Below are 26,158 nucleotides of genomic sequence, written 5' to 3'. Positions count from 1 at the left end.
TCAAATACGGGCGGATCACGTGACGCCGGGCGCGCTGTCACTCACCGCCCGGGCACGCTCCGCCCCCCGCCTTAAAGGGCCCGCGCCCTGCCCGCAGCCGGACGGCCGCCGCCGCCCCGCCGGGACTCTGCTCGCCGCCCTCCTCGGGCACGGGCCTCGGTGGCGGAGCCCCGAGAGCACGGAAGGCGGCCCAGATGGAGATTGTGTCTTTAAAACCGGCTCAAAAGCCAGCGGCCAGTTATGCTGATTCCACACGATGGCTGCAGAGCCCAGGAGCGGCGAATGTTGAGTGTTCGGTCCCTCCAGCCACACGCCCTGTTCTGCTGTGCACCGGGAACGCCGACCCCAGCGCTCGCCTGGGAAAGGAATCCCCATTTTAAGCACAACGCCCTCCTGACTCGAGGACAAAAGGTTCACGGTCAGAGCAAAGTTAATCCAGTAAGTAAGCGGACTGCCCACACCACACGCACACATAAACCCGAGATCAAGGTCCAGACACGGGAGGACCGCAGGACAAACCCCATCTCTCCTGCCGCCTTGCCTGCTTTAACTCCCAGGCTGCGACTCGGCCACCAGGCACAGCCTCCACGGCGTCTTCCCAACAAATCCATAGATAACCCATCTAACAGCGGTTGAAACAGAGAATCACGGCCTCTTGTAACATTAAAAAACCTACGGGATGTTTCCGGATGTGCAGAAACAGTAAAGAAAACGGTTCAGCAAAAGGATATGGTGAGGCGGGAACGATCCTGCTCCTGAGTCAGCCCAGGCCAGGTAGGAACTGCTGCAGCTCACTGGAATGGAACCGTGCCTGGTGAGGGAACGGACTGCTCGCTCGGGAAGCTCTCAGGTTATTTATAACCCTTAAAATATACACGGTTTTTATTCTGTACAGTTATGCAGCGTAAGATGCAGACAGTAAAAAAGCCAAAACACACCTGAACAGGAGAATTTTTAACATGCACACTTTTGTACAGACTTTGCGCCTGGGTGTGTGCAAATTGCTTTAAATACACTACAGCTAGTATGAATAGTGCCATCTCAGATCTACAGTTACACTGCTGATGTGCTTCTACTAACTTCTACTTAATCACTCTGTGTAAAATTATCCAAAGATTGCTGCTAAATCCTTCAGACATAAAACCACTGAGCAAGTGTGAGGCTAAGTCTGGCAAGTGGGTTGACTCTGGACCTCATGATTCAACAGGATGGTCTCCCTTAGCCTTTGCACTCTTTTGTTTTTGTATTCTCAGTCTGCACAAATCTCTTCAAATTGATTATGATCTGATTTTCTTTGCTAGGCTTCATCCAGGTAGTAAGCAACAGAAGGAACCTTGCAATCAAACTGTGTTAAGTCGTGCCTTCACGAATTTATATGAAAACCTGCTTTTGCCAATAATTACAGAGCCACAGAATATTCTGAGTTGGAAGAGACTCGAAGGATCACTGAAGTCCACCACAAAGGCCCTGCACAGGCCACCCCAAAAATCACACCATGTGCATGACATCATTAGTCAAATGCATCTTGAACTCTGTCACAGACATGGTGCTTTTGCCAATACCTTTGACAGGAATTCTTTATGCATCTAAATCCCTGATTGGTGACAACACCATCGAATGAAACCAACTTGGGGATCCATGGGAGGGCACTCCATAGGAATTAATCTGAGGGGGTCAGAAGCTGCACATCTTATGAATGAGACTAAAAATCATTAGTACGTATTCTCATAGAACATCAGCCATTGGCCTCATCAGGTGGCCACGAAAGGTTAGTGTGCCTCTGGTTCTGAGATGTTCTGCTCCTATCCTCCTGGATAAGGCACAGAAACTCAAACTCAAACAGGGATTGTGCCACTGATGGACTTTTTTCAACAGGACTGCAGCCTGCACTGTAACCATCTGTCTCTACAGGCTCAAGAAACTCTGGTAATAGCTAATATGAGTTACATTTTTGGGTAATAATGAAATAAAAGCAGCTGGATATAACTGCTCTGGTTGCTCTGTCTAAACCAGAGCAGAGAATTGCCCTGCTGAATGTAGCAGATTGGAGCGTTTTGTGACTGGTCTAATCCAAACACAGCAATTTAGGAAATGTGGTGAAAACTCAGGGAACGTCTTATTTGTGGCAAGACCCAAAGAGAACACCACAACTGCTCTAAATCCCTAATGACAAAATCCAAACCAACTGCTAGGCATCCAATTCACGTAGTTTCATAAAAGCAAATGTATATGAATATCTATGAAACAGCTACCCCCTCCTGAAAAAATACATCAAGTACTGCAGCTACATGTTCTGTGCATGTTCACACTATGACTATATGCATTAAGTCACAATTTTATTCCCTCTCAAAAGCCAAATCGTTTACTGGGACCTATAAATCCTCTTAACTTTACTACTGTTTGCCAACGCTCCATTCTGAAGTCCTGGAAGCCTTTACTTCAAGGAGCTGATAATACTGTGATGACTTTCAGAGCACCCACTTGAGTTGCTATGTATCTAAGTGGAAATTACTATAAAATTTCACCTTACCAATGTTCTATTGACAAAGCTTTTTAAATCAGAAAGTAAGTAAACTATCAGTGAACCAAAAATACTTAGAGAGGCCAGTATGGGTAATTCTTAAATAACTCTAGCCTTAATTGAATTTTTTCCATTAAACTACCATTTGAAAGGTATTAATTCCTTTATCTACTCTTGTTGGCATATCAATTAAGATGGCTAACGAAAAGGTTTTAGGTTTTTGTTTGATTTGGGAGGTATGTTGAGTTTTGTTTGTTTGTAATGCAGCACACTAGTTAGATAACCATGGAGTAGAGCATAAAAATGCATAGCATATCCACATTCCTTTTCAGAGGGCAATTGCATTTCAAAAACCTAGCCATCAATTATTCTGATGCCAATAGGCTGTTAATAGCCAGTGTTAATAGGTTATAGCCTTGTTATGTGCCACTAACTTATCTGATTACAAACACTTCATTTCTAAGCTCCTTCCATCTGAGGATCATAAAGCACTTTAAAATCTTTAATGAAGCCTCGCAGTGCTCCTATGAGGACAGTATCCAGTATGAGCAGACGTATACATGCACATTAAGAGAGATGTTTACAATCGTGGATTCCCTGTGCTAATATCTCAACTAAGACAGGAGAGGAATGGGTTTTTAAATTCATATTGAGCTGTATTGTGGTTCTAGTAAGAGCTCATTCTTTTTGATGACCTATCAATAAGAATCAAGCAATTAGGCTTCAATATTTGTACACAGGCATGCTCCAGTGTCCACTGAAACTCAGGTATCCACACCCTCCAGCTGTCATCTCAAAAAAGAAACCAAGTCTGTCTACGTGTAGATCTTTACTCAGATTTAAAAGGATCTGAGTTCATCCCAGTCTCTATGCAAAACTCCTTCCTTCATGAGCTGTCATTTTGTTTGGGCTTAAAGTCCTGCAGTTTGATGTCATATCTTACTTTGAAGGCTGCACCCTCATTGTCCCAACACTGGACCGCATCCACTGGGCTTTCTATACTGTTTATACACCCGTGGCAATAAAAGTAAGACTTATATCTTCCCTCAGAAAGTTCTTCACAGCTGATACTATGACAGTGGAAGAGTCAACTGATCTCCTACTAACACATCTCCTCAGCAGAAACCTCAAATATTACCCAGTTTCTCACAGCATGGATGCCTCGCCACCAACTGTAATTTCTCCTGCTGGTGAAGAGTTTGCCTCCTGAAATATTAGAAGAAAAAAGGCAGATTTTATGGCCAAAGTGAACTGAAGCCTACACATCCTCTACCCTACTGCAGCTCATTAGTTAGATTTCTCTAGATCTCCCTCTCCCAGCCCCAGAAGTGAGGTGCAGTAATAAATGGAGGCAGATTATTCACCAGTTCCCCAACCAATCCCCAGCAGTCCACCTGACTGGGATTACAACCCCACCAAGCATAACTCTTCAAGGTAAAAGGGATCAGAAAAGTGCCTGTCTTTCCTGAGATCAGCCTGAAAGCATAACTCAGGGTAGGGACATGAATGCAAGGACAATGTTTTATAGTTTCAGTTTCTAATAATAAAAGGCAAGCAGAGAACTCCATAAATTAAGGAACAGAATTAAAAGTCTTAACTATTCATTGGATGCTCTTAAAACTGCCATATGGCTTATTTCAAGGGAAAAATTAAAAACAGTCTCAGTCCTGGATAATGGATGGTTCAGATCACTTTTAAATTATTCTCTCTGAATAGACATAGATGCTGAAGTCCAACACTTCTGAAAACTGAAGATGCTAGCTAATTCTGGATGTACCAACAGACTTTTTTTGAAGTCTTCACAGCAATTTCACTTAAGCCATTGGGCAAGAGTGATGACCGCCCTTTCTGCAGGAGTGCAAAACTTCCAAGTGCTCAAACATTTTTCAAGGACAAAACACTCACTCTAAGGAAAACTAGGGGTTTTTTTTGGAGGTCCTCCCCTTTCACATTTAGTAAATAAATATTTTATGCTGCGGAATTGTGAGAACAGAGCTGACAGTGGTTTTTAATGACAATAATCAAAAGTATAATGTAAATTGTTTCTTCAGAGAAAAATCCCATGACTAAAAGCATCCAACAAAGGAAAAGCTTGCTTGGTTTCTGAAAATGTTACAGCAGCTTTTGCATCCCTTACACAAAGGCACCTATCAACACATTTTAGGAATTATTATTATTATTCAAAACTTATATTGCAACACTGCTTCGGAGTCATACTAAGCTCAGACCTTATTCATATTTTGCCAGGGAAAAAAGAAAGAATACAAGGCCTGAAAACTTCAGTTTAAGAATGACACATGACTTCAAGCCCAAGCCAAGTTCTGACCCTATACATTAACAAAGTGCTCAGGAAAAGATAATGAGTCAGAAGGAAAACTTCATTCACCAAATTTTGTAAACACTCATTTTTCCAGCTAATTTTTCCTCAATCTGCTGCAATACTTTCCCTCGCTGTTCAGCCTATAAATAATGTACCACTAAGCCTCCACTTCACCAATTCCCCCAATGCCCTTTCCAGACTGGAGAAAGAGAAAGCTTTCAATCTGCCTTTTAACAAAGTTGTTGGGTGAACAACAGAACTGAAAGCTCATTTCCTACGAATCTCTGTCACACATCACTGAACCTCTACTTTCCACAGCTCCACTAATCACTAATTACAGCTTCCTGCACAGCCAGTTCTCCTTTGATGCCAAGGTTCTAACAGTATATGGAGCTCTATGCAGAGCTCTTCCCATAAGGAATTTTCAGCTCTTTCAGTGCCTGGGCAAAAACTAGCATATACTGCAGCTAATCCCAAAACACACACACATGATTAGCTGTTAGAAGACTTAACTAGAACAGACAATTATTTGTCTTGCCCCGAAACCTTTCTGTTAGTGGAGAAATCAGCTTTGATCTCTTCTCTAGGAAGCTATGGAAGTTTAATACATGGATAATGGTATTACAGTTTCTTCTCTGCCTCACTTAACCAGAAATGGACAAGAGACTCCCAACTTACTTGGGAAAGATAAAGACACAAAAAGCCAGTGCATGAGACTTAACTACTCTAGGAACTGAAAGAATTCATCCCCAACATCATCTCCCACCAATGGAGTCCACAACTAAATGTTGACTGAGTCTTTATATCCATATCCTTGGAAATTAAGTAAGTACTTTCCAGTAACACAACATGCAACAAAGCTTGTGTAAGTTAATATTCTTGGAATTTCTTCAACCTGCTCATTGTCAACCCAGAAGCATCCTGATTTTGAAGGCTACAGTTCTATCCTAACAGGTCTTCCAGTTCCTGAAATCCTATAAACTGCCAAAATAGCAACGAAATGGGAGACAGTTATCTGTTTAATGCAATTATATGAATGAGAGTGAAAAGAGAATCATAGAATGGTTTTGTTCGGAAAGGCTCTTGAAAGATCATCTCGTTCCAACCCCTCTGCTGTGAGCAGATACACATTCCACCAGCCCAGATTGCTCAAAGGCCCATCCAACCTGGCCTCAAACACTTCCATGCATCTTTCAAATAAAGGGCCGTTCAGGGAAGTTGTATTGTGTGTCATCCCACCCATATGTACAGCAAGTGTTGCTTTCTAATTGTTATTTACAGCACACGAATCACCGTGCCAGTTACGTGACTGATCCAGACGAATTTCTATCAACCATAGCTGTTACTACACATCTCAAAAGGAATAGTAATTTTATTCATTAAAGCCTTCCTTCACCCTGTTTAAGCCTTGGAGCTTTAAACATTTTAAAATAGTAGCAAGCTTTTTCATGTGACCAGATTAGAATATCTAAGAAAAAACCTCTTTCATGTCTACAAACACTACCACAACAAGATCCTTCCTTTATACATGCCTTTAGACATGCTCCTGAACTCTACTAAAAGCAGATTTCTTACAAATATTTTTAGGATATCTCAGAAAAGACAAGGAAGACATTTGGACTGAAAGTCTTATTCTAGTTCAATCTTTTTTTTTTTTTTTTTTTTTTTTTTCCCTACCTAAAAGGAAGCTATACTGTGTTTAGTGGCTTTTATTGTTTTGTTTTGCTGTTTTTTAAAATTTATTTTTGAAGAGGTAGTCCACTACGTCTCTATGAATTTTTCTAACTTGTCTTTAGTTTTAGCATGGGGAGTTCAATCACTAGGCCGGAAACCTCTTGAGCAAAGGAATTTCTGGCATCTTGGCTGAGGCTGGCACCAACCCATTTTCCTTTGTTCTCATTAAAGGAACCATAATATGCTAAGTTAGATAATAATAATAAAAGTAAGCCAGCCCAAAACAAAACATCCAACTAAAAGCAGAATATGAAAAGATTGTATTTTGAGTGGATTACTGTAAGAGAGGATTTCCCTAATTTGACTAATTTTTTAAAATAAAAGCACTATTATAACTGCAAAAAAACCTGTAAATTGATCTTTCCAAAAGACTTGAACGTCTCCCGAGTAATTTGCCTTCACGTACAGTCCTTCAGTTTGAAATGTCAGGAAAGGAACAGCTGGCTGTCCAGGCAGAAAATTCTACAAGCTGTAGCTGTCATAAATATTCAAATGCATGCAGCAACCTGAAAACCCAGTATGACTCCCAAATATGAACAACTTCCACTTCGGGCAAAAAGTCCAGCAAATTCAATCTATCTAGGTAAAAGTAGAAGAAATCATACCAGCTCTCCAGATCACAGCATGCCAGAGGAGCAATGCAGCCTAAGACCTCCAAAACATCTCTGTAAACAAGTTTTTAATTCGTAACATCTTTACCACACAGTACAATATTATTAGTCATACAAAGTAAGTAATATCTTCAACATGGAAATAAAGAGCTTGCTTTTTTTTCCTTCCCTCCCTTTCTTTAACCAGTAATGGTCACTTCATCAGGAGTAGTATCTGCATCTTAGAACCAAGACCATTTACCTTTCTCTGCTTTAACCTCTGGTATATCTAAGCCATAGCACATAGGCATGAAAATTTCTATGTTTTCCACAGAAACAAAAAGACATCACCTATATATATAAAAGACTCATTTATATAACATAAAAGCAGTAGGTTTTTTTTGTTCCCCTTGCACTCCTTCATCTCCTTGAAAGGAAGATTCAACCATTGTGGGTGTACACACAAAAATTATTAACTGGTTTTTTGAGAGAATGAAGCACAGAAAAAAAGCAGTGAGCATCTTAAATTTGATGAAGGGGGAAATTTTTTAATGACTGTAATTCATACACAATTATGATGCCACTGGACTTGTGCCAGTAGTCCAAAAACTAAATCCTTAGCAAATCAAAATTAGTCGCACTAACTTAGTGTAGGTACCACAGAAATGAATCTAAACTGTATTTTTACGTTAAGAATATAGAAAAATACTAATTTAGGCAGGACTCAAAATTATTGAAGCCCTTATGATCATATTAGGTTGGAAAAGACCTTCAAGACCATCAAGTCCAGCCATCAACCCAGCACCGCCAAGTCTACCACTACACCTTGGATGATGATTTTGCTTGCTGTTCTTTAAGTCTGGTATCTGCCTCCCATGGCAGGTGTCATCCAAGAGTTGGCATTTAAACAGCAATGAAATACTGAAAAGAGAGCAATGTTCAGCCATCCCTATAAACAGTACCCCGGAGGGCAGTTACCTTGGGCAGCTCCTTTGGGAGAGATTGAAAAGGCAACTTTGGGAGAGAGAGAAAAGAAACAGCCACTAATCAAACAGACATAAACCCCCCCCCCCCAACTTCTGGGACAAGGAACTCCAAATGTCAGTAGAGTGTCCAGCAGATAGTTTTTCCTGGAATTCCTGGAAAGGGACTAGAGGACAGGAGTAGGTGGAGGAATCAGTGGTGGTGTATGGAATACTGAGGCTTTGGGATTTTAGGAATTTGATCAGTATGCAAATACTCTCCCCTTCAAAATACAGTAAGCTCTGTAAGACAGCAGCAAATCAGGATATCCTCCGTTCCACTAGCAATGAGAATTACTACTAACTGGAATAACTAGAGAGAACAATCAAAGTATCAAGGATATGTGACACTATGGGTATATTGCAGTATCATGTTTATAAATTCAAGCCATCTGGAATGAAAAATATTTTTTCTCCGGTTTTGCAAAGACAAGTGTGAAATAGTCTCTTGATCAGATGAGACTGCAAATTCAGAAGCAGGCTTTGTGAACTTCCTACTCAGGACAAATGCAGATCCTGGGAGGTGGGGAGAGCCCAAACAAACTAGCCTGTTCTCATCACAAGACATCTGGAAGAGAGCACCATAAAATCCTCATAAAAGAAGAGACGAAGAATTCACACTTAGAATGTACACTGTCCAAAATATTTTTCTCTCTCAATATTCAGCAGCGGCGTAGACTAAACACATTGTGATAATAAGTGGGAATTTCACTTCCAAAGCTGACTGTTTTCTGTGTGACTTCCTTTTTTCCCCCCAGAAGTCATCTGGCTTCCATTTCTTTCCACTTATTAAGAAAATACTTGCAAAACAGTAGTACAGTAATCTGTAGGTTAGCCGAGGTGTATGAAAAGCCTGTATTTGTTCATGGTTTGAAAGGAAAAAAAAGAAAAAAAAAACGACACAATCACTGAGGACATGAAATGCAGAGTCTTAAAAATCATGAAATGACAATTGAAAACCTTTTCAAGTTTAATTTTCAGAAGTGAATGCCTAATTTTAAAATATTTTTGCTTAGAATACTCAGACAAGAGTCTTCCTGTGGGTAATACTTATCATTTTAAGTACAAAAACTTCAAAACATTTAAGTATAACACTGAACTGGTAAAATATGGAAGACAATTAAACTTTTGCCATTTCAAAGTGCTTGTGTATAAATTCTGTGTATTCTTAGGAAGTCCTACATTGTAAGGGTGCGAGTCAGCTTTTGTAACTTTATTGACTCACAAGTCACAGCTAAAACACAGCTGCCTCTACAGATACAGATTTTGATCTTGTCTCATCCATTTCTACCCACTCAATTGCACAACAAAAGGCCCCCTTAAACACACAGGTAGACTTGCCTTCAAATGCAAACTTGTCCTGTCACTCACTCCACTGCATGGACTAAAAATATTTGCACAGTATGAAGGTGATGAAAATATTCCTTAATCCTTAGCTGGACCAGTTTTCATTTGGTTTTAGTCTAATGGTCTCATACCCTTAAATACCCTACCAAATCTCTGTGGATATAAAAGAAAAAAGTTAGAACTCTCCTACTCACATGGTAGTATCGGAGTAAGCCTGAGTTATCACTGGGTCTGAACCACAGTCTGACACACTAACAGGACTGTAACACCCTGTGACAGAGTTGTCTGGTACAGCCAACACAGACATCCTACATCTCCCTGTGGTGATTTGTTAGGATCTCAAGCAGAGGAACTTGAATTTCTTTAATGGGCTACTTATTCTACACACAGAGAACAATCAGCAATATAAAACCAGCTATGCCTTTACAAAATTCTTGAATGCAATTCACGAAATAACTTGCCATTAATTTCTTAGAATTTGGATTGATAGGCAAATTTAGGTACCTCAGATCTGAGTTTATAATGTGAATTACGATTTGGATACTACTTTGAAAATCGCTGCATGGATCTTCTGACAAAAACCAAGCCCTGCTGAGGTCAGTACTGCCAGTAAATCAAAAAAGAGTAATGGCACTCAAGGCAAGCCTCAATATCTTCTGTAATATTGAATGTCCTTAAAACATCAAACAAACCCCCGTTACACACACTTTTAGCTAACTGTTTACTTTAAATTTGGTTTGAACGATGTTTTATCCTATGGGTACAGGAGCTATGCTAGGGACCTTTGTGGAATTTCAGCCATTCAAAACAACACTGCAGTAGTTCATAACAACGTCCATCATTCTCACCAGTCAAACCAGACAACTTCAGGATACACCACTGCAGCCTTTTTATAGTTTTCAGTAACACCATGAAAGTGTAAGACTGGGTTTTCTGTGGCATTATAGCAGCAATGTTTACATGTCCCCCTGATATCAGAAGGCCACTGGAAACAAAGATAGGCCTGTAAATTCTTGATTTCACTTAGTTTTCACACAGCAAAACCAAGCCAGGGGGAAGGGGATGCTATTCTGCTGTATAAGTGAACACAGTGGTAAGTTTAATGAAGACTGGGCCACGTCAGACACACGCATTCAAAGATGAAAGGCAACGATCATAAATTCTTACTGAATATTAGGAAATTTTCTGCACTGTGAAGGTGATTAATATTGCAAGAGACTGTCCAGAAAAGCACTGGAATAAATCTGAAAAGCCTGATACAACTTAGAAGTTCAATCTAACCTTCAAATCTGCCCCTGCTCCCCACCCCCTCCTTTGAGCAGGGTATTGAACAAGATGACTTTTAAAGTCTGTAATTCCTTTTTCCAGGTTAGGCAAATTTAGCTACCACTTTCTTTTAACTGTAGTGTCACACAAATCCAGGAAGATGTTGAATGTTCCTGCTAAAATGTCAAGGAAAAATAAAAGACTATTGCCAAATGTTAAGCAATTTTGTGATGCTCAGTGGTTCCAATCTCATCCTGCCATTACTGCAATTTCGGAGAGTTTCATTAAAAACACTTGCCTCAGAATCCATACATTAAACTATCAAGCCAAGAAAAAGCTTATTCAGTAGGCCTAACCCATGACACTTTTTAAATTACAGAAATGATCTTGTTTTGATACCTTTCTTACAAAAGAATCACTTCCAGATGTACAAACTGTCAAGACAGTTGAAGACTTTTCTCTCCCATTACTACAAAACAGCAGGTAGGGAATAGCCAGTTGAGGTACTTCCAACAGCAGTAGCAGCTTGGCTTACCTTCCTACTAGAAGTGAGTATGAACTTGGCTCACTTTTTGTCTAAATACCTACTGTCAAACAGGCCTCTCCATGTGTCAGTTAGGAAGGGTAGAACATTTATCTTATAAACAGGAGTAGCTTTTCATTACCCAGTCATTTCACTCAGATAAAGGTGCATGCACTTCTGGTTGTGACACCAGATGGAAGTTTATTAGCACAGGCAGAGTTGCTAATTAATGCTGCTAGAACTAGGAGCAGAACCTCAGTTTAAGGACTTCAGAAGAATGTTTTTTCCTGTACCTGCTCCATGCTCATCAACAGAAGTTTGCCTGTTTTGGAAAGATGTTTCTGGATCACATTTGACTCTTCATCTTTGTTCCAGCAGCAACAAAGTAAAAGCCCTATTACATCTGATAAGGGCACAGAAGGCTGCTGCCATGTAAAATGTAAATATTTTGTTGGGGGGAGATAATATTTACTCCCTAAGCATGCCAGTTCACGTCAACCTCTTTGTAATGGATGAAAATATGAGAGAATAGGTCTAACAAAATGTTCACCTGTAATTCAGCATCATGACACCTTTCCCCATTGGGAGGGAGCAGGAGTATGGTCTGAGATGGCCATGATCAGCTCCAGCAGTCTCAGCAGGCTCACTTCTTCTGAAGCGTAGTTTTTAGCACAAACCACTTCACTGCTGCACAACCATGACACATCTGTGACACACGCACGGCACATAAACTGCAAATCTTTCACAGCACTGAGATGACTGTGCCCATTCCATTTCTCAGCTTGTACTAAGGATTCTAAATAACTTCCTCATAATTAGCCTAAATTGAAATAAATTATGTCGATGTTGTAAATGACCAGTTGAAGATTTCTGAAGACCTTGTATACATTCCAACCAGGTAATTCCTCCCCATAAAGCTGATAGGTATCAGAAGACAGCAGTACTCAGGTATCATCTACAGTTCTATTAAAATTCTTAAAATGCTGTAATTTTAGTATGGCAAGTCTATCCAAAAGACTGTTCAGTACAGCAGAAAAAAGGTTCACAACATTGCAGCAGGGTTGTTTGTTGTTGCTGGGTTTATTTGCATTTTTGATGTGTGTGTTTGATACTAGAAGGCAAAAATGCCCAGTTTTTATCCCTGAGTCAAGCTGGGGAAATAATCTATTTCATAAAGTGCCAGAAATCATCCAAGGATGCTGGCTCCTTGTATTCAGTTTTGAAGCTACACTTTAGCAAACGAAGTTTCACATGAAACTGGGGCTAGGTAAGAACTACTGCATCCATTGAAAGTCTCTCAGAAACATCTTTTTATTTCTGTTTAATTTCATTGTCCAGTAAAGCTTTGAGCCCACTGACATGCAGATAAATACTAAGAAATTTGCAGGGCTCTCCTAGCAGGTCAATATTGGCAGACTGCTCTGGAATTCTGGTGCAAGTTCGTTCCCTTGCTGAAACCCTATATTCTGAACACTTCCTCAGCAATCTCAGTGCAGAGCTACCCAGAGCAGGCTGCCTAACAAAAGGCAGTTAAATCACAATGGCCAACCTTCTGGAAAAGTAAATTAGAAGCAGTCAAAGAAAAAACATTCCATCTGCTTAGGTGTAGAGGCAGTACATTCTACAGAGTCTAACAACACTGGAAAGGGAAGGAAGCATCTTCAGTGGTGCAGCTATTTCTGTGGAGAACATCTGACTCAACATTCAAACTTAGATTCTACCTTTCACTAACAAGCTCCAATTTTATTTCAAACCAACTAGGAGGACAACAGTAGACTCGGGTACACCAAATCACAGAATCACTGCAGAAGGATGGGATCTCTAAGATCATCAATCCCATCCCTTTGCTCCAAGCACGGTTAACTAGAGCAGGGTGAAGCAGGATTGGGGTTGTGCCCAGCTGAGTTTTGAGTCACATAAAGGGCTATGAATGCAAAACATTTCTGGTTAACCTCTTCCAAAGGCCTGACCACGTTTAACAGTAACAAGAGAAATTTTTTTCCCTTGTGTTTGAGTGGAGTTTCCTGTATTTTAGTTTATGCCAATGACTTCCTGCTTCTCCACCAGGCACCAGTGTGAAGAATTTAGCTCAGTCTTTTTTAGTCTCCTCATCAGATATCTGTACACATGGATAATAATATCCTCTCCCAAATTTTTCTTATCTCAGGGCTAAACAGTCACTATGCTTTCTATGCTTCTCCTCTGTCAGATGCTGCAGAGTTCCTCTCTGTGCTCTTTCAAAAACCCAGTCCAGTATGCTCATGTCCAGCTAATCCCCACTGCAAGTAAGTAATAATACAAAGAAGTAATTTGAGATTTTTTTCCTCCCTTCTCTTACGACAAGAGGTAAACTCTGTCAAGGCAGACCATTTTGTTACTTAGGTGAAAATTTGATACTGTGGGTAGAAATGGAATCAAGTGATTGATTTAAATTTAAGAGCAATACCCACAGTTGAATTTTGCTGGCATTATGCTACAAGTTGCATAAAACAACTAACTTCAATTCTTTGTTGCATTACTAAAATTACACCTTTGGACTTCAATCAAAATATTATTAAGAATGATATTCCTACAGCAGAATGTATGACAAGGTTCCAGATGCCACCTGAATAAAAATTTATAAGTTGAAAAATAAGAATTTATTAGTTAAAAAATAAAAATACCACCTATCACTAATCCCATATTCTTTAATAACAAGTGTTTTTGAGGAGAGATAATGTTTTAAGCCACTTGAAAAGCTCCAATTCAAAATCAGATCAACTACAAAGTAATTCTAGTTTCCACTTGCACTTAAAGTAAGACAACTAACAAATACAAGGCTATGACAAATCCAATATAATATCCCTGATATTACTCACTATAATAATGTATTTCACTAAACTACTAGATGTATAAAGAAACAATTCAGGAGAGCAGAAATCTAATTCCTACTTTTTATTTCTGCACTGATTTTTATTCGGGAACTTTCTGAAAGTTTCTGCTTCAACAGCTTTTGTACCTCTTGATACCACGGTAAGTTGCTCAGTCTGAATAGACAGAAATAACAACAATTACTTTGAGAAGTCTGGCTCACATCCATGATGCAAAGAATGTGCATGTTCAGCACTACAACACTGCTGATCTCAACTTGTCTACCTCAGACACGGCTTCTCACTGTCATGGAGGCAGTTGCAGCTTATCTAGGAGGCAAAGCAGACCTTCACCCCAAGTCACATCCCAGCCTTTCTGCAACAAGTGTAGTGCAGATCAACAAGAAAATTCTCAGGAGGAGACATACAATTAGGCTTAGAATAAAAGGAGTTCTGTGATCTAGATTTTCCAAAGACCACCTTCTTGCTTGCTCCAAATGACAGGAAAAGTAAAAAAATTAATTATGGTATCAAAACTGAATTACCATTGCATTAACTAATGAAAAGAATATGGAACACAACCATCACTGAAGTACTTCTGTGACGAGGCTCTGTCCTTCCTATCCAAGCAAAATCCCAGGGAAAAAGCCCAACTAGTACTGGATTTCAGTTTGAAATCTCATGAAAAAGCCTTTTCCTAATAGAAATCAGTCATCATCTTCTCTGATCAAGCTGCTTTCCCTAAAGCCCTGTGTACCAGGATCTAATATTATTCATCGTCAAAAGAGCGTTTTGTTTGTAGCTTTTGATCGTTATTAAAATACACTGTAAAGAAATAAGGCTCAAAGAGGACCAGTCTGCCATATGCACAACAAAAGGAAGGCCCTGGTTCTTTTGTACTTCACGTTACTTCAGTGAGGAGCAGCTGTATAAAAACTTCATGCACAAACTCACTACGTCAGTGCCAAGCTCCCAGAATGATTATCCCTTTTAGAACAATTTCTGATTAATGTTTTGAAATTGCAATGCACATTTCTATGCTTTTACATTTAAGGCAAATCAAACCTGCCTCTTTTTTTTCAGCCACCATCCACTATTTTGTATGTATATATGGATATTTAAGGAACCAAAAGGGTGAGCACCAAGCAACCAACCAAAGCTCCCAACATGTTTAAATTAAGAGTGCTTCACACCATTTACTACAGCAAGGTCCTTTTTAAATAAACACATAACTCACTGTTTGTTTTCTTCACCAGGAGGTGGAGTCTTGCCATGCCCCTCCATTACAAAATCCTCATGTTCCATCTGCAAAGGCAAGCATTGCAGGTCAGAAATCGGCGGAGCAAAATGCACATCACCTAAAGTGGCCCTTTTCATATGCAACAACTCAAAACAGACACTTTATCACAGTGGCTGGTCCAGAACAGATCATGTAGTTTCTTAGCAACATATATACATCTCCAACCCCACTGCTGTGTATCATTTCAGAGCACAAATTTCAGGGAAATCTTGCACGGGAAAAAGAATAGTTTAATGGCTGTAGCAGAATACTATCAGTCAAGGTACACTGGTTTTAAGTTATGCTCTGTTAAGGACTTCTCTTGTCATTCTAAGTATTAATTCTAACATTTCTTTCCTACGTATAAAGTAGGAATTAAAAAAAGGTTTATCAATGTCTCTGGAATAAACTAAAATTTTAGAAGAAGCTTATTAAGCACAGAAAGAAATTGCTGCAAAAGCAGAGTACTTCTTGTGAAAAATAACTTTTCTTTGAAAAAAGACTTTCAGTGCTCACACAGCTTAGTTATCAGGGTAAAAAAGAGGCCTAAGGAAACCTCAAATAGATGCTATTCCAATGACAACATAAGATATGCATTCCCTTTGGCTCTCTTGTTAGAAGATTCCAAGGGCAGTAAAGGAAGTTTTATGTTTGTTTGCTTTTAAAGTATCAGGTTTAGCATAGATTTTCAGTAATTTCTTTGGAGAGAAAGAAGAATTGCATTGTATTTGCTCATTTATTAATTATGCACTCTTCATTTAATCACTTAATTCAGCCAGAAGTTCTTGCACAGGTAGCAAAACATTCTTCTCTTTATATAAAAATTCAACATATGCAATTAGTATTTTATATAAACATCCAGATAGAGTTAGCAATGCTCTATTTCATGTGAAGCCAGCAAACAGGTCACACTGCAATACTCAGTAAGCCACACAACAAAACTGAATCATAATCACACATAAATCCATGCCACTACATTAAACTGGAAAGAGGAGAGAACCACTATTCAGTCAGTGTAGATAACACCGCTTAGTCAGTCTTTGAAGGGGCAAAAACCTCCCAAAGGAAACCAAAATCCATCAGCTACTTCCCTTTGTGCCCCTGCCCTCCCTCCAAAAGAGTCAAGTTTATTCATTTGTACATTAATACTTTTGTCAGATCAAAAATACTTTCAAAACTCAAAACTCTGCATACTGACATCTAACAAGGATACAAGAAATTACATTATTTGACTGTCCAGGCACAGCCCGAAGTTGGTTCATTCATGGTTTTGCTACGTGGTGAACTGTAAGGTGTTAATTACATCCGTAAGACAGTCAATTAAATATTTATAAATTCACATCTGTAAACGTGTACCACCACGTCTCCCAGTCCAATGAGTATTTTCATGTAAAAGCAATGTCTGAAAACAAGAAAATTTCTATTTACAGTTATTAAATAACTTGGACTTTCATCCATATATTCCCACCATATCAGACGCACCACACAAACCTATTTGTACTTCAGTCCATACCTGATTCACAGGAGCTCTAACAGCTGGACTCACACCTGTCTAGCTAAAGAGAAAGACATCCATTCCACTTAATTCTGTTGTAGAAAATGCTGAAACACCAAGTGTGTCAATGGGTAAAATAGCTACAGATTTGTGGTCACACTGCAAAACAGCATGGCTCTGTAAGTGAGAGTAAATGTTTAAGAAATACTCTTATACAGGAGGTATTTTAACCTGCTGCTGATATGAGACAGGTACAATTCACAGGAATGGTAAATAAGTGGCCAGTACTGGGAAAATGAAATACAACCTTTGGAGGTAAAGAAACACTACATACAGCATATATAGTGCTAAACTAACAAGATTCCCATATAAAACAGAAATTCAATGTCATGAAGATGTAGAAAAGGAGGTATCATAAAAAAAAAAGTGTAAAAGGCAATGATTTTAAGCCCAACAAAAATGTAGGAATGTGATATTACTTTATTAGATGATAATCAAGAAATCTGAGAACTTGTAGAGCACTGCCAGAACAAGGCAATCACTGAAGTACTGCTGTGATAAAACTGTTGCTTTATTTTGAATTTTATATGAAGAACACTAGTGACATCCCAGTTCCAGCATGCTTATCTATCAAAGTTTCATTTCAAGGAGAAGTGGGCAAATAATGGCAAATAATAAAGGACCTGAGGTGAGAACAAGATTGTTGTTCCAGGCACAATCTCTTTCAAAACAGCTGGAGAACCTCAACTGGTTTAAGAAATGTTAAATCTGTTTGCTGTACTTCAGACAGTAGACAGACGTATCTGAAATTACTAAAATCTGCATTATAAAAATGCTGTAGAAGATACGGTACAATTGCACAGACACTCACAAGAAGTTCACCGAAAAAATTAACCACCGAGTGAGGAAATGCTCAGGAAGATGGAAACTATTCAATATACAAAATAAAGATGGATTGGTAGTGTTTCATTGATAAATAAAGCAAATAATAAAATGCAAACACAAAACACTTGCACCTGAGAGGCCCTGGCAACAATACAGGCTGATGACTGGCTGGGGAGCAGTTCCATGGAAAAGGTCTTGGCAGAAAGCAAGCTGACTGTGAGCCAGCAGCGTGCCTTGTCAGGAAAGGTCACCAGCATACCAGGCTTTATTAAAAAAAGCTGTGCCAGTAGAGGAGGGAACTGGCTGCCACCTCTACTCAGTGCTTATTATTCCAGACATGGTCTAACTCACCTTGTTTTGAGCCCCCACAATACAAGAAGTACACCCAGAATGTGGACACAAAAGCCACCAAGATGCTCAAGGAGCCAGACCACTTGTCCTGTGAGTAAAGGCAGAGGGAGCTGGGCTGATTCAGCCCAGGGAAGAGATAGCTTTGGGAAGACCTTAACAGCAAGTGTCTGCACCTGCAAGGAGGTCAGCAAGCAGCCAGGCTCAGCACAGCAGCCCCTGTGACAGGACAGGAAGCAGTGAGACTATGCTCAAACTGGAGAAGTCCAGAACGGATTCAAGGTACCTTATTTTCACCATGAGGACAGTCAAGGAGTGGAACAGATAGCCTAGAGTAGCTGTGCAGTCTCCTTGCTGCAAGTTTTCATGAACTGACTAGGTAAAATCTCTCACAACCTGGTCTGACCTCACAGGTGACCCTGCTTTGAGCAGGAGGTCAGACTAAAGACCTTGGAAGGTTCCCTTTGAACTTGAACTTTGCAACAACCCTACGAACACAAGAACAGATTCAGTTTAATGCGGAGAGATAACATACATGACAAAAACCACTACTGAATTCCCAACCCAGCAAGAATCTGCACTTCAACCTGGTAACGTCTAAGCAAAATATCTTAGAAAGTTGCATAATCAACCCTGCCCGCCCCCCGCCCCAAAAAAAAAAAAAAAAAAAAAAATAAAAAAACCATCAGGAAAAATTAAGTTATGCTGAAGAAAGAAATTCTGGAAAGTCTGCAGTAGATCTGTAGTATGCCCTCTTTTAGAATAGTGCCTGTGAGTAGAGACAATGAAGACTCAACCCCCCTCCACAACAAAATCATGAGAGCTCAGAGTAAACAATGGTGTAGGCAGAGGGGAGATTTCACATACATAAAATCCAACATTTGGCCTGCAAATGTCCCTCAAAGCAAGACAACACAACACTGAGGCATACACAAAAAAAAAAGCAGTGTGACAGAATTGGAAGAAACATCACCCCTTTGCAATTACAATATAAATAAAACCCAACTCAAAAGAACACCTGTAAGAGGATACACAGAGAAAATGTGAAGTTTATATAGAAAGATCATTCAACAGGTCTGATCCAGTGCAGCAATTTCTGCCTTCCTCTTTTTGCAGAACCTTGCCTCTAACTTTCTTTTGTTTGCCTGCGTAAGTTAAACAATTTGATGATCAGTGATCTCTGTTTTTCACTTGGAATTCTGCAGGTTTAAAAAATTTTGCTAGAAAGTGATACACAGCTTATTTAATGATCTAAAACTTCTAGAATAACCTCTTAAAGTTATATCCAATTCCATCTTCTTGCAACATTTACAAGTCCCTTTATTGAGTAGTTCATCTTAATTCAAAGAGATGTACCTGACAAAGAACCTTCTGAAAACAATTAATGAGCAAATAAAATTCCAATATAATTCCAAAAGCATTGCTTACATATTCATAAAATTTGCTCTTAGGCCCAGCTATCTATTAATTAATTTTAAGACTTAAGAAGTACTTAAAAATTAAACAGTTTAGGTCTTGTTTTCCCAATGACAGTAATGACATCATACTGCAGAAAGAAGGAGAATATAGTATTTTAAGTTTTGGATTAAGTGACTGAGTATGAACTGAAGAGATGAACAGCACACAAGAGCCACAGTTAGCTGAAAATATTCTTCTTTTTGTCCACCACCCCACAGTTCTTATACAATTCCTACACACATTTCTTGCCCACAAGTCTCACAGTTTCCCTTCTTTCTGTCATCACCCTATCCCGTTCAGCACCTTTTTAAAGAAAACTGGAGCCCAGAGTCCTGTCAAGTCCCAGCCATCTCCAACCTAGAGCAGCTCACCAGCTCTGGCTCACGGCGGCGTTGGGAAAAGACTCTACTTTCTAAGCCTTGAGTCTCTCTGGACTCACACAGGAAATTGTCCTCAGTACACAGAAGAAGAATCGAAGCTGGAGCTAAGACAGAGCTCTGGGATCGGCTGCATTGCTCTGAAGGAAAGGAGGAAAGGTGGAATGGCAGAGCATCTGAACCACTTCAGCTTCTCGTGAGAGGACTGCAGAGGGAGCTATCCATTCCAAGAGCAGGAATCAAAGGAAGCGCACTCCACACCTGTTTCTCCTGGCAAGCAATGGAGAAAGCTTCAAGATTCTAGAAGCAGGGACCAGAAATAGACTCTGAAACAGCAGGGGAAGAATTCAATAGAAAACTTTTTTTTTTAAAGGAACTGCCAGTTGTTGAACTCTGTATTTTATTATTTCAAAGCCTTTTTCTCTAAAAATCCAGGCACCTTGAATATCCAAATTTCAACACAAATTAATATATTGAGTGTTCTAAATAATAAAAGACAACCTGTTTTATTTAAGTTTAGAAAATCTATTCAGTATTAGACACTCAATACTTAACTTTTAGAAAATACAATTTATCATGAGCTTCAACATAATAAACTATTACATTTTTTGTCCAGAAATGCAACACCTGTTACTAAAGTTTCATATTACTCTTTCTAAAAATATCTTCAATGAGACACTAATGGATTTTATTAATGAGTAAACCTTATCTCCTAGTCAAAGTCACCAACACTCCGAAGGGTCAGAAAGTTTCAAGGGCAAAAGCTTCATCTTTCCTCAATCCTGATGTTAGAAAGCACATTTTCTTAACAAGATTCGACTCTTGGATTAGCTATCCCACCCCACCAAAGATGAACTGAGCTTAAGAGAAACCAAGCATTTTGTCAGGAAAAACGATAGATATTTGTGAGAAATCCTTTACTTATTATGAAAAGCTATTCATTTTAAATAGTCCTTTTGTCTTCACCAGTACCAAGAAATGTACTAATGCAGCTTCATCAGAGAGCTGCTATCACCACCTTCCCCTACTCATCCCATAGTTCCTTTTCAAAGCTGGTTTTTTTTCCTATTTAAACACCAAAACAAGCAACCTCCCCAAACAAACAAAACAACGACAAAAAACCCCCCCAAACCAATCAAACAAAACAACAATTAAAAAACCCCCAACGAATGAAAAACCAAAAGGACTTCAGCCAGCCAGGACATGAAGACTAAATATTTCACTGAGCAGCATCTCAAGCAGACAGCACCAAAGCCTTATGTGACACTCTGGTGGGGACCAGCCAAGGCCAGATGCTGCTTCTGCAGGTTGTGACCATCTCCTTCCCAGGCTTTAGGTGAGCTGATGGTTTTCACACAGCCTACCACAGGCCCAGTTTAAGATTCATAGATCTGATCTTTTGTCACAACTACTGCTTTAACACCAAGGTCCTTCCCAACCATGAACAGCAGTAAACCAGCACCAATGTAAACAGCCCACCAGCACTTATTTTGTCTCACTAATAGCTGTTTTAAGGAGAGTTGCACAACTCAGTCCTCGAAATCCAAGCAATTAGTCACTGGCCAGTACTGCTAACTGGTGGAAGCTGTGTTATAAAAAATCCCAAATCTCAGAGACCATTTGAGGTCTGACAGAAATATAACCACTACTACGAATGAAAGGAAAGCTGAGTCACCTCTCTGCCTGGCTTCATTATAACCACTTTGGACAAACTACATCGGAGAAAATTTTACTCACTAGGAACAGATGAATTAAAATTTTAATTTAACTTCTTTTAATAAAAATGCAATTCAGCTGCTAACACTTTAATAATTTTTTAGGGATAAATTAGTGTTGCGCTAGCATTTCAAAACATGCATAGAATAGCACAAATTGTTTAGCAAAATTAGTCTCAAAATATACTTCTTAGATTAAATCTTAATTTCAGTATACAAATGAAAGCATTAAAAAACCCTTAAAATCTATGATTTAAATATAAAAGAAAAAACCAGATAAAACAGTTCCTAAAATGAGAAAGCACCAAGTATTTTTCGGAATTACATAGAGGAAAGTCTTAAAGACAAGGTATGCATGAAATATTGGCTGAATTTTTGGTCTCTTTCAGGCCTTTGTTGTATTGTGCAGCATTGTGACGTAACTAAATTTTCACTTGAACTTATTTCTACCTCTTTTTTTCCCTCAATTTTGCCAAAGCATACTCTTGATATATAAAAATCATCACCAAAATACGCAAACCATATCCTAACCCACTCAGTATTTTCTTGAAGCTTTCCAGCAGCATCTCGATGGAGCATTTCAATGTTATTACCATCACAAGGTCCTGACTGGTTTTCTGTTAGTTATGGAAGTGAGAAGTTACCAACATAATCCCCCTGCTAAATCATGCTTCACATTCAGTCCTCCCTGCTAATCGTTTTGAATGCTAACACACTCAGACCACAGTAATTACATTCAGAAGTTACCAATCTGTTACTGGTGTTTGTTATATGCAGTTTAATGGTCCCTTAACACCTGGCTCACTGAAACCTTACATTAACTAGAAGAAATGCCAACATGTTAACACACACCATCATTAAAACGTGCATCATCCGTATAGAACAGCAAGACACATTGTCAGTGGGAACTCATTTAATGATTAACCTATGGCGCACAGAATATGTAATTAACACTACACCTAAACAAGCACAAAAGCTGCAGCAGTGGTTAAAGACCAGAAGTTTTGCTATTAGTTTCAGCTGTCACAAATCAGTCACTGAGTAATTGCAGAAATAACCTATGCCTCACTTTCTATGTAATATTTAAAACATTTGTTAACTAATACTCTGTGAAATACCCAGCAGCTTAGCATGAATTCCCTACTAAGCTAAAACACTTTATAAATATTATGAAAACTACAGTTGCACTTTGGAAATGTTTAAAAGGTTGGGATCACAGCCATATATCATATTGTACAAATACAAAAGTTTACTTAATAATTTTTTTAAAATGTATTACTAAGCTGCTAAGCATTTAAAATACAGTAGTGTGTGTGTATGCATATCTATAGATAGATAGATATAAAAAATAATTAATATAAATCTTGCTCTGAAAGCAATTTAAAGCCCCTATTTGATTGCAGCAAGATACAGTTTTACCTTGCGTCAACCACCGAAGATGTTAAAGTCACTCAAGTCATGGTATGACAGGATATCCAGAAATATCATCTGAAAACTTCAACTCCGAAGCTGCCAAGGCAGCTTTGAATAACAATTCAACCATCTCAGACACAAAAAATGAATAAAGGGTCCTGAATTTAAGCAAAAGTGCTTTCCTTTTCCTGCTCCACTGTTAATGATCCATTTTTTAGTGTGTTCCATCCATACACTCCATCCATTTTGTAGTGTGTTCTGCACATACACAGTATGGATGGATTCTAGGAAAATAGGAATTTAGTAAGTAAAAAAAAAATCCCTATTTTATTTAATTAACATTTTGTATTATTCTTCGGCTAACGAGCAGGAGCATTTCACAAGTCATGAATTCTTGCTAACTTTGGCTACCTTTTACACTTTTGTAACAAAACTTTTACAATTCCATTTAGGGGACACATCTGACCCTAAAGCCCTTCAACAGTTCACCTCCACCAGTACTTTCAGAAGCCACTTGCATGCAACTCAGTGACTCTCAACTCATTTTACAGTCAATTTACTATTTATGGTGCAGACACAGATGAACGAGTTACAGCAGTCTAAACTGACATCTGTAAGTGGCTGATATTCTGATATACACATTGCTAACCAACCTGACACAGAGGACAGAAAACATACTTACTTTACCCCACTTGGATTTGAAAATCTAGATGATGCATTGTCACAAAAGGACAACAGGCATAAACTGCTATAAGAATTTTCCAAGGCTTAAGAAAGCAGATGAAAACCAGAATTACAAAAAACTAAGTTACACTTTTGCACTACACATTTAATCACCTTTACTGCCACAAATACTGTCTGCAGCTGTTTGTTAGGAATCACTGAGAGTGACATAAACCAGGCACATGCAAATTGGTGCTAAAGTTATTCTGCCTTAAGACCAGACAGGCAAGGAATAAAAAGAACTTTCTTTTCTGTGTTCACAGAAATCCGTTGTGTGGATTCTAAATACATAGAAACCACCAGTGGCCCAGAAAGTCCCTCAATAGCTGGAGGCTGAGAACAAATCTGTTTTATGTATGTATTAATCCAGCCTTAGGTCTGTATTAGGCATCCACTTTTAACCGCTGTCAAAAAGGAGATGGAATACAGGCTATCCACACCCACAGTACACAGCTGCTTTCCAGTTTCTCCAGTTACCAGAATGCAAATCCAAACTCATCTTAGTCACAGGGAGCCACTGACACTGCTGCTTGCTTGTAAAATTTTTACAAGTTTAGCAAGATTATTTTAAAGATTAGCTATCTGACAGACCACTGAACCATTAAAATAGCCGCTTATCTCTGGAGCAGAGCCTGGGCTTTTCTATAACTTGCTCTCAAAAAAACCCCAACAGACCTTTAGATGCCATGGGAATAAGTTATTTCACTGGGAATTGCATCTGTTGAAACCAATCAATATGATTTCAAAGCACTTCAAAATATTTTTTTTAACCTAATTCCACACTACTGCATCTGTAGACAACTACTACATTCTCTCCTCTTATGATACATCCTCCTCTTGCCTACTGCTCAAATGCTTCAGTGACTTTAAACAAGTGCCAGGAAACACTGACTTGTTTTTAATGCTGCTTTTACCCTTCAGGGGAACTGATATCACACAAAATGTGTTTGCAGAGTTCCAGTGTCCTTAGTTGTCTGGTCACCCTCTTTATGTACTGGAATGATGAAGACCATCATACTATTTTTCACTACCACCATCACAAGAATAGCAAGCCATGCTCTTCTCATCAAACCTCACATGCACTTCTTCCACACCCAATGAATGAAAAAAAATTCTTGAGAAAGTGAAAAAAAAGTCACAAAATGAAAAGGAAATAGTCCTTGCAGGGTAATGCAAATGTACAAAGTCTTGCAAATGCATCAAGTCAGCAAGACCAATGAATTTTACACCTTTCAATGACTCAGCCAAACCAACATTCTACAAATGATTTCTAAAGTAGATCTAAGATTTTTTAAAGTAGGGTAGATAAACCTTAACACCCCGGCTTAAATTTCTCCCCAAATACCTATCTCCCCCTTGAGTCTGCCATAAGAGAGCAAAACTGAAAACACTTAACAAGACTTCCCCATCTGGAAGACTTCATCTAAAGTGACCAATTATAAAGAACTCTGTCACAATTCACGTGGACCACTACCACTACCAACAATTCCGTAAAACCAATACCAAATGAAGAGAGATCAAAAGGCAATATTCTGAAAAGGCAGAAACCCCTCAAAATGTGTGTCAACAGTATACCTGCATAAGAGGACACTTGGTAGGCAAATCCACAAATCAATTTCCCTGACCGTCCTTCACATCATACTGGGACTATACCATATAAGCTCTCAAATGCAGACCACTTTTTCAATCTTTAAGCAAATATCTGCTTTTTTGTTTGCTTTGCAAAGCATTATAAACTGCTGTAATCAATTAAAAAAGAGATGCTATTGTCTGAGAAAAAACAAGAAAATACTTCTGAAAAAGAAAATCTTTTTAAAAATGGAGAAGATGAGGTTTTTAAATGGAATGTTTTTTAAGACTGAAGGGTTTATTCCTTTAGAAATGAGACACACATCTATTCACTACAGTGACATGCCATGCCAGTACACTTCCTCCACATGAACTGTACACATGAAAAGACTGGATCAAAGAACATATGGTGAGTTCTTACAGATCTCAGTCACCTTGGCACATGATGGTATTTTCCAAGAGAAAGAAAATCCACCAAACCTCCTCTTTTGTGATTCAAAATCACTTCAGCTTATTTTAAGATGAGAAAAAAGAGTCATCTTTCAGTTCAGCATCTCTATTTCAGCAGTCTTCACTATGGTTAAGTAGGTTTCAAATGAGCAATCCATCTTGCCTCTGTATAAAACAGTACACTCAACTTGCAGAATCCTAAACTTGATCCTGAATTTCTTTCAGAATGTCCAAGCAACAAGGCTATCAACAGCATTCCCTTACAATAGTTTAA

General features: G+C 38.9%; 1 protein-coding gene across 1 annotated transcript in view; it reads right to left on the bottom strand.

Moving 5' to 3' along the window:
• TNRC6B (trinucleotide repeat containing adaptor 6B) overlaps positions 1–26,158 on the bottom strand; it is a 134,154-nt gene that overhangs the window by 83,447 nt on the left and 24,549 nt on the right. Inside the window, exon 2 of the mRNA XM_066320111.1 lies at positions 15,410–15,477. Within this exon, the coding sequence (XP_066176208.1) occupies positions 15,410–15,477 (68 nt within the window). The remainder of the gene's footprint in view (positions 1–15,409; positions 15,478–26,158) is intronic.

The sequence above is a fragment of the Sylvia atricapilla genome, chromosome 5 (assembly GCF_009819655.1).
Source record: "Sylvia atricapilla isolate bSylAtr1 chromosome 5, bSylAtr1.pri, whole genome shotgun sequence".
In the NCBI taxonomy this organism is placed as follows: domain Eukaryota; kingdom Metazoa; phylum Chordata; class Aves; order Passeriformes; family Sylviidae; genus Sylvia; species Sylvia atricapilla.
This window is presented reverse-complemented; position numbering and strand designations above follow the sequence as displayed.